The sequence below is a fragment of the Alosa sapidissima genome, chromosome 22 (assembly GCF_018492685.1).
Source record: "Alosa sapidissima isolate fAloSap1 chromosome 22, fAloSap1.pri, whole genome shotgun sequence".
In the NCBI taxonomy this organism is placed as follows: Eukaryota; Metazoa; Chordata; class Actinopteri; order Clupeiformes; family Clupeidae; genus Alosa; species Alosa sapidissima.
In genome coordinates this window covers 14,744,951-14,754,950 of record NC_055978.1, presented here as the reverse complement: position 1 = coordinate 14,754,950, position 10,000 = coordinate 14,744,951, and the positions used below count along the sequence as shown (strand labels likewise).

Here is a 10,000-nt window from a genome sequence, read left to right as displayed (position 1 = left end):
TCTCCCCATCTCATCATACCTAAACTGTACATCCTTTTGGAGGATGGATGGGCGCCTCGAGTCGTACAATGCCGCTGTCCGCATCACGGCCCAGAAATACTGCCTGAAGGATGCCACCCATGGGCTGGTCAGGAGCAGGAGCGTGGAATGCCACCCATCGAGCTGCTGCCGCATGTTTGAAATACTTTGATGGAGGGTTTGAGTGCGTGCTTGTGTGTGTGTGTGTGTATGTGCGTGTGTGTGTGTGTGTGTGTGTGTGTGTGTGTGTGTGTGTGTGTGTGTGTGTGTGTGTGTGTGTGTGCGCGTGGGTGTGTGTGGGTGTGTGTGCGCGTGGGTGTGTGTGTAGGTGTGTGTGTGTGTGTGTGTGTGTGTGTGTGTGTGTGTGTGAGGCGCTTGGCCAGCCTTCCCCGTTCCCACCACTGTTTTAAGGAGAAACAAATGCTGCCTGAGCCAGACAACTGCACGCAGAGCTGCACAGATGGGGGGGGGAGAGGAGTGTGTGTGTGTGTGTGTGTGTGTGTGTGTGTGTGTGTGTGGGGGGGGGTCTGACCGCTGAGCGTTAACTGCTAATAGCTAACAGCTATCTCCCTGCAGCTCACCACCAAAAAGCAAAGCATGAAAGAAAAAAATCAGACAAGTTGGATAAAAACCATCACAAAACCGCCAATGCTAAGATCTTTTAACATTCTGATTAAGATCTTCTGACTGAGCCCAAAACTCAAATCAAATAATTACCGTATTCGCATAAACACACTCACAATGAAGCAATTAGGTTTTCTTTGGGTCAAAAAACTACAGTCAGATATCCTTTTTGGTACCATATACTGTTAATGTAAACTTCAATAACTCATATAGACTTGAATAACTCATAGTATCATATTATAATGTATTAAAATCCAAATTCAAAAGCTAAACTTCAATTAAAGTCAGCAAGACATGTGAAGAATGAGTCAGTGACCAGTACTGTCAATTACAATAAGTCATTAAAAGAATCGGGTGGGTCAGTGACCTGAACTGGTGTTAACGACACAAACAAAGCAGAGTATCTGCATGAGCAAGTGTTGACCAAGTGTTCTGATGTGGCGAGGGGTTGGGGTGAGCGGGTGTGTGAGGGATGCCAGAGTGCAGCTTGGGTGTGGACGATGACCCCGGATAAATAGCCGCGAGACTCCAGCAGCTACTCTGGCTCAGTCTGGACCACAACACATCACTTCCCATCAGCCCTCCACATCAGGCTGATAAAAACTGGCTGCTCCTTCAACCCAGACTCACTGGAGTCTCGGCATTGCACGAGAGAAACACTCAACGTGATTCGGCTATGGCTAAACAAATAAGACATACACACACACACACACACACACACACACACACACACACACACACACACACACATCTTGACATCTTCAAATCTCTTTCTTTGCATGCAAACACATGGATGCGCATAAATGGCTCTTCCCATACCTTGTGTTCTTCTTCTGGCTCGCTCCTATTCCGCTGTGGCCGGGTGGGCTTGCATATCTCGCCGTCAGACTATGGACAGAGCAGGACAGGACAGGACAGAGCAGGACAGGAGAGGAGAGAAGAGACAGGAATGAGGTTGTCGTGTGGCTGGAGTCTCCTTAAAACTGTGGCATCTTTCATACGGCCCAGTAATGCAATAAGGAGCGAGGGCAGCCTCCACTCACTGAGTCAGTAAGAGAGCAGGCACAGAGCACAAGAGTCGCAGTATGTGTGTGTGTGTGTGTTTTGTGTGCTTTTTTTGTGTTGCATGTGTGTGTTCGATCGCACACGGCTTCACGTGACACGCCACATATCTCAATTAACCCCTCCACTATGCGCGCACACAGACACACACATACACACACACACACGCACACACACACACACTCACACGCACGCACACACATACACACACACACACACGCACACACACACACACACACACACACCGTGCCACCGCTCACGTCTATCATGTTTGCTTTCAACAGCCAGACAAAGCCCTCCCTCTCCCCAACTTATCCCACACACACACACACATACTCTCTCACACACACACCCTCCCAAACTCCTGCTGTTTCCAAATGTCCTGAAAACGCCTCTAATCAATTAAGAATGACCTCCAAAAAGGAAAAACACATAACTCTAAAGAGGAGAGCGGGAGGGAAATATACCCACAGGAGAAATAGGAAATTCCTAGCGGCCCCACTCACAATTTACAATAGCAGACTCATTCTCAGTCATGTCGAGAGTGTGGCCACAGAGGTTGGTGGTTTTATGGCACGTACCCCCGGCTTTGACAGGAAGAGGGGGATGAAGCTCCAAACAGCACAAAAGACACACACCACTGGAAGCCCCTTCTAGCGCTGGCAGGAGCCGTTTTAATCGTTATCTAAACCATATTTAGGGGGTAAAGGGCTGTATTGGTGATGATAGTTGTGAGAAGTGGGGGTCTTTTTTTTTGGTCAGTCAGCACTTGCGCAAGGACACACACACACACGCACACACACACGCACACACACACACGCACACACACACACACACACACACACACACACATACACACGGACACACACACACACACGCATACACAGACACACACACACACACATAAACATACACACACACATACAGTATACACACACACACACACACACACACACACACACACACACACACACACACACACACACACACACTTTCCACACAGAAAGCCATCCTGCTGAAAACCATCATGTACCTTCAGTCTGATCCCCCAGATGCTGTACAAACTGCGTGGAATGACAGAAGAGATTAAGAACTGGACAGCAGAGGAAACGTACACCCTCGGGGGGTGGTGTGGGGGTGCGGGAGTTGTTGTTGAAGGCCACCCCTAAATCCAAGCAAACAGTACATCACCCAAGACAGCAGGAGTCACCTACCCTCCCTTACGCAAACCACTCCAAACGGATACCCGCTAGGCTTAATGCTAACACAACTCCCTCTCGGATTAGCCTCGTGAAGGCTGCTCGGACGGGCGCAGTGGACAGACCAAGGCCAGCATCCAAAACCCTTAAGGCCAGCTGGCAGGATGGCAGCGCTCTCCACCCCACCCAAAAGAGAAATGAAAGCTAATGGCTGTAGCATTGCCATCAGACATCTGACACTGAAACAACGCCGAACTGTCTGAACTTCACAAAAGCTATTTATTAAGTAAGTTGGCATGTTTGTTTTGTTTTGTCTGGTGCAAGAAGCCATCAACATTCCACAAAGTATGTTTATCTTTCACAGCAGACTCCTTAATATTTGATTTGTGAGAGAATATGCCAACTTTGTTTGTTTTTGTTTTGTCTGGTGAAAGCTTCCATCAAAAAGAGATTCCTTAGGACGTGTTGTGTTAAAAAGTCTTGCACTTGGCACATGAGCATTGTTTGCTTATTTGTTTATTTGTTTTGTTGGGATAAAGCTGCATGCGTGCCACTTCTCCGAGGGTCCCTAGTTAGCGGTGTGCGTGCGAGGGTTTTTCATTTGAACAGCTGTTGCGGAGGTCTCTCCTCGCAAGGTTGGGACAGGAGGACGACAACCAGAGAAGAAGACCCAGGAGAGGAGACCCCGACAGATGGAGGGAAAACGAGAAAGTGTGACATAGCAAGGAAGAGACAGAGAGAGAGGAAAAGGAGGACATCCGGTGATGGAGGGCTGTGGTAAACACAGCTGGTGTGCTGCCACTATTCTCCTTCTTCTTCATTTTTATATTTCTAGTCATGTATTTCTGTATCGTATCTTTACTTTTATCCTTTTTTTTAACACTCTTTTTCATAATGCATAGGGTCTCTGGTTTTGCCAAAAAAGCATACGGCATTAAAACATTGAATTTAAAATATGCCTTTTCGCTAGGATCACTGAAAGCCTCAGCTCCCGACTCATCCATGTGTAATCAGACTTGAATATACTGAGCAGGCTGTCCTCACTGGGGGCTGTTCTGAATACACCCCTCCCTATTACACATATAAATCTTCTATTTAAAGAAGGCCTGAAACCCAGCATGCAGTATCAGTGTGACAGCATAATGGCCAACATTGATATCTAATATCAGAATAAATAACACTGACACATACACATATAAACATGAGTCATTTCCTCAAGTGCAATTTTCAGAGCGGGGTTGCGTGAGAACAGGAATACGAGTGCGACAACACTTCTCAACACTTTCTGAGGTATATCAGAACCAGTCTGCAACATCATTTTAACTCAGCAGTTACTACCATATACAGGCACACAGCAGATTACCCTCCGTGCTATGTTAGCCACTCTTGTTAACTTCCACCAGAACCGACCCCTCACTGTCACCTCACCCCTTCAACAGACTGTGCCCCAGCATAAAATGGAGATGAAATGTTCAGCTGCTGATTCCTAAGCCCGGGGAGTCCCACAGCTAGTATTTTTACCCAGAACATGTGCTTAAGCGTTAGCTATCAGAATGTTAAGGCAGCTAGAGCTTAATAAGGATTCTGAAACACATTACTGCACCTTGCAAAATTGTAATTCGCTACAGAGTTATTAAGATGCTTGGGCTCCATCTGATTGTGATGGACAGCACAGAGCAGCGTTAACTAAGCCCAGGCACAGCCTCTTGACTTCGGGAACCCAATTAAAAAGTCAGAGCGATAAAAAAAAAGCCGCTTCTCCTGTTGTGGTTGCTGTTGAGAATTAGCTCCGGGGCTAATGAGCTCCGGTTGAAATGGGCCACCGTAACGGCTGGCGGAGGGAGAGCGTAAGCACCGTCCAACCGGGTCTGCTTATCCACGGGCCATTAACAAGTGGCCGAATGAGGGAAGAGTAAGAGGCCCAGTTATCGCCTGCGCTAATTGACCTCTGAATGATCCATTATGCTCTTACCCCCCCATCCCCCCCCCCCCCCCCCCCCCCCCCCCACACACACACACACACACACACACACACACACACACCCCCACGCTCCTATCTAAGGAACACAAATGAGCTGACTCTGGAGGAATATAAATAAAAAGGCAAAAGAAATAATGAGAAAAGAAGTAGGAAAGAAAGAAAGAAAGAAAGAAAGAAAGAAAGAAAGAAAGAAAGAAAGAAAGAAAAAAAACAATGTAACAGACAAAAGAAAGTCTCCATTACAATGCAGAGTCCAGGTGGTGGAGGTTCTGGGAGATGTATGCCATGTGACCGAGGGGTTAATGAATACTGTAACTTAAGACACCCCTATTTGCACACTGCCTCCTCTCTGCAGTAGCTCTGACCGGACTGCAGCGAATGGCCAAGTCACAGCTGGGACGTCATAGAGATTAATGGAGTCCATCATCTCCTACTATTGCTTTTTTTTCTTTTCTCCGCAGTTTGCCCAAGATGGTTGAGCTTCACCTCGCACAGTCTGTTTTGAAGACAATACTATTTTCTGCTGCTTCAATCTTTCCATTATTGCCTTTCCTTCAGTGCACTCATCACATATTCACAATACTGAAGAGGCCAGCCCATCAGCACAGACAGAGATGAATGGAGAGGAGAATGGTTGCCCAAGTTGGGGATAGATCAGTGGTCATTCAGCCAAGAGGTTGTCAAGCAGTGAAAAGTAGGAAGACAAAGTTTTTTGTTTTTAACCTCAGTCAGCAAAAGAGATACTGTCACACTTTATCGCACATTGGCGAAATAGACAATAACCCTTTGTTTTTATAACAGTTAGGCTAGACCTCCTCAAGTTCACACTACAAAGAGACACGGCATCATTCTTCAAAGGGTAACAGCAATGTCAAGTTCAATGTAACAAGCAGACCCTTTAAAAAAAGGCTTGCCTAGTGTACTATCCCACTCAGTGACACAGACACACACGCACAAACACACACACATACACACACACACACACACACACACACACACACACAGACACGCACAAACACACACACACACACACACACACACACACACACACACACACACACACACACACACACACACACAGAGGTGTGCCTTTGTATTTTTACGTGTGATTCACACCCAATGGCTGTCACTGACTAACGCCACAGTCACAGCTGATGCACAATGGCCAGGCGGAGGCCCCCACCGTTGACAGCCCACATTAAGACACATCCACAGCAGATAAATCAGAGGTGCAGCGCACTCACACATGACTGATTGGACCCCCGCATTCCAGGTCTCGATTCTTACTCACTCTCTTCCCCCCCCCCCCCCCCTCTCTCTCTCTCTGTCCCTCTATGTCTCTCTCTCTCCTTCTATGTCTCCTTGGCACAAGGCAATATTAGTAAAAAAAAAAACAAACAGGCACAACACTGTATCCAATGCCTATATACAAACTCAGGTTCAGAGAGAGGGGATGCTGTGCAACTACAACACACTGCGTTTCTAAGCAAACACAGCGCCAGAACTCAACTTAAACAGGTCGCTCGCACACGCTCACGTCACACTAGTCTGTGTTAGCAACACAAAGCATCGCAGCATGATAACCATAGCACCATCAACAGGCATCAACATTGTGACAATGGCGCTACACAAAGGAGAAGCTGAAGACATCTGAAACAAGCCAATCAGACATTCAACAGGTTTTACTGCCACAGACAACATATCATTACAGCATGCACAACGAAATCGCACAGCAACGCATGCAGGACTGCACACTTACTTGCCAAATCCAAGAGAGTAACACTTCATTTTCGAAAAAGCATTTGATAAAATAATATTCCTGTTGGACGGACACAAAAAGAGCAAGCTGGCCCAAAGCAAAAACGTCTATAGCTCTTTCATGACCAGCTTGACAACGTCAAATGAGAGAGTGGTCTTGCAAGCTGGGCAAGTCCCCACTATACTACTCTTGGAGCACTCTATGTTTGTCAGTCTCCGTGTGTGTGTGAGCGAGAGAGAGAGAGAGAGAGAGAGAGAGAGAGAGAGAGAGAGTGAGTAAGAGAGAGAGAGAGAGTAACGACACACTCTGGGCTAGATTACCTAGAGGCGTCAGGTTTGGCAGCTGTGGCGGCACTTCTCCCTGAGGGCAGGCCACCCTTCCTGTCCCGGCGTGGGGAGGTGGAGGGCGGGAGACGAGAGCGGGAGCGCGACACAGCCAGGTCAGGCTGCTGCGCACCCCGGGACATGCTGAGTTAAGTGGGAGGGAGGAAACGCCGCCTCAGCCCCTCGACTGGGGCCTGGGAGGTGGGAGTGGGGTGGGGTCGGCAGGGCTGAGGTGGGGGCGAAGGGGGCCACACACACACACTTTATATTCTGCCTATTTATCTGTCTGTCTCTCTCTTTCTTTCTTTCTTTCTTTCTTTCTTTCTTTCTTTCTCTCTCTCTCTCTCTCTCTCGCTCTCTCTCTCTGCCCCTCCACAGCCATGAGTAGAGCGTCAGCAGGTGCTGGCTATAGAAAGCCACATGCTGTCACTGTTTAATGGGAGCAGGCCAAGTGTCCCTGTCTGTGTGTGTGTATGTGTGTGTGGCATCTGAAAAAGCATCATTTCACATTCTTCAGAGGAGCAGACTGTCGTATTTTGTTTGTGTGTGTGTGTGTGTGTGTGTGTGTGTGTGTGTGTGTGTGTGTGTGTGTGTGTGTGTGTGTGTGTGTGTGTGTTTGCGTTTGTGTGTGTGTTTGTGTGTGTCTGTGTCTGTGCCTGTGTGAGTATGTGTGTGTATACATGTACTGCATGTATTAACCAGAAACTCTGCCCAGCTGCTTGGTGATGTGCTTGCACTGTATTTGTCAGTCACTGGCAGGCCACTGCTTCCCCCCCAGGGCTGGTCTCACTCTAAATGAGCCCAAATGGGGACGTTCTGTGCGGTTGCACGTTTCCTAGTTGGAAACACACTGCCCTCCAGGATACTGTCTCTCGCTGTTGGATCCCTCTGAGCCGTACTGTCTACTGTTTGGCTCCCCAGGGTGAAAATCCAGAGAATGATGAATCGCCAAGATCCATGTCTTGCAATTACCGGTACCGCACACATGAACACACACACACACACACACACACACACACGCACACACACACACACACACACACACACACACACACACACACACACACACACAAACAGAGGCTGCACAGCTACCATCAGCCAGATCCAACAACCCATTCTCCACAGCAGTAACTCAATCTTTCACCCTGTATCTGGTTAACCATTAAAAACCGACACCGCGTACTGCCCACTTCAACAATGGCCTCCTTTATCGTGGCGGAGGCTCGCACAGATGCTCCAAGCCCGGCCGTAATCCCCTGGCGTTGGCCTGGTCATCACCCCAGGGAGGTGAGACCTTTCTGGGGTTGGCGAGGAGCACCGACACCCTGGGTCTCGTGGATGTCCATCCCCTCCCCAGTGCCAGTTCTCTTCAAAACACAACACTTCACTTACCACCGAAACACACACACACACACACACAGAGTGTTTGGCCCAGTTCTGGTGCTGACGTCACTGGCATGTGTGTGTGTGTGAGGATGGGTCTCTGGCTGTGTTGTGGGGCCGCTGGCGTGCCTGGAATGCTAAGCCGGACCCTGCACTCTCCTCCGCTCTCCCGGGGAGCCTGGCGGGGCTCGGGGCCGCACCTGTCGCCTCTGGAGCTGGGAGAGGAGTGGACGGGCAGCTGTCTCCCTCTCTTCCTTCAGTCAGCTACTCCCTCTCTCTCTCTCCTCTCTTTCTTTCTATCTCTCTGTTTGCCCCTCTTTATTTCTTTCTCACTTGCTTTCTCTCTCAATCTTCAAATTTGGACAAGCTTACTTACTTACACACACACACACACAAACACACACACAAGTGCCCCCCCTCCTCGCAAACACTCTGTGTTTTACTCTCTTTATGTCACCCAATCTCTTTGCCTTCAGGAATGAGAGGATCAGCACTGTAAAACTCTCTCACACACACACACACACTCACACACACACACACACACACAGACACTTGCGGAGCTTGTGTGTAACCTGATCCCCTGTGGGAATGCCACCTATGGGCAGCATTTTAGGCCTGTGCTTTTTAAATGCCCTGCAAGCTGGACTGGTCTATTTCCACCCTGCAGGCTGCTACCAGGGCCTGCCTTCCTGCTTTTATTCCTGGGCCAGTTGCTGTGGGAGCTACCATGCATGTCTGCATGCTGGCCTGCAGTGACCGTTCCCAGAGCCGCTCTAATTAGACCAGCGTCACCTCACTGTCTTGTCTCCCAGTCAAGTTGTGCGGTCATCGAGTGCACTTCTTTTTTTTTTTTTTCAACAGGCAACATAGAAATCCAAGGAGGGAATAATGTCGTGGCAGAATAATGTGTTTTGGGTCCGCTTTTCCTCACAGAGCCTACAGTACATATGACTTGGTTCCTTAATGACAAAGTAAATACTGTACAGAGTGACATTTTGTTCGTTCACAGGACCAGCAGTTACCATTTACCAATGCTACATCCACAGGTTCTGCTTCTCTAAAAACTTATCTCAACATGTCAGGCGTCTAACTGTTACCATTTGCATCGAAGCCTCCTCCCCAACCTCAACTGTCTGCCTCCTAACATATGGCAATGTAATACATAAGACATGGTAAAGGTAGACGACTGGCCCTGTGGTGAGCTGTGGAGTGGACTGGTCTTACCTGGACTGCATGTCTTGTGTCTTGAGGGGGCTGGACGGTGCCGCCCCGCTGGCCTGGTGAGTGACCTGCTGCTGCAGCTCCACCAGAGACTGCAGGTACTGCTGCTGATGCTGCTGCTGCTGCTTGTAGCGCGACAGGATGAAGAACAGACCCAGGATGCTCTTCAGATTCCCATTACGAATCTCTGTCCATCAGGAAAACAAACAAACAAACAAACAAACAAAACAACAACAAAACAATCAGATAAAAGTTGCTTTGTAACGAGCAGGTTACACGACAGGCTGACAGACAAAAACAAGCAGGTCTGAGACATAAAAGGGGAAGTATGGCAGTTGAGTAGACTTGATATTTTTGGGTGTGCTCTGTACCGAGGAAGAGGAAGTTGGGGGGGGGGGGGAGGACCTATTATTGCTAATATGAAAAGTAC

General features: G+C 48.4%; 1 protein-coding gene across 1 annotated transcript in view; it reads right to left on the bottom strand.

Annotated features, from left to right (window-relative positions):
• Positions 1-10,000, bottom strand: part of nav3 (neuron navigator 3) — a 165,656-nt gene that overhangs the window by 93,793 nt on the left and 61,863 nt on the right. The window contains 2 exon segments of the mRNA XM_042078849.1: positions 1,462-1,530; positions 9,574-9,757. Coding sequence (XP_041934783.1) covers positions 1,462-1,530; positions 9,574-9,757 — 253 coding nt within the window.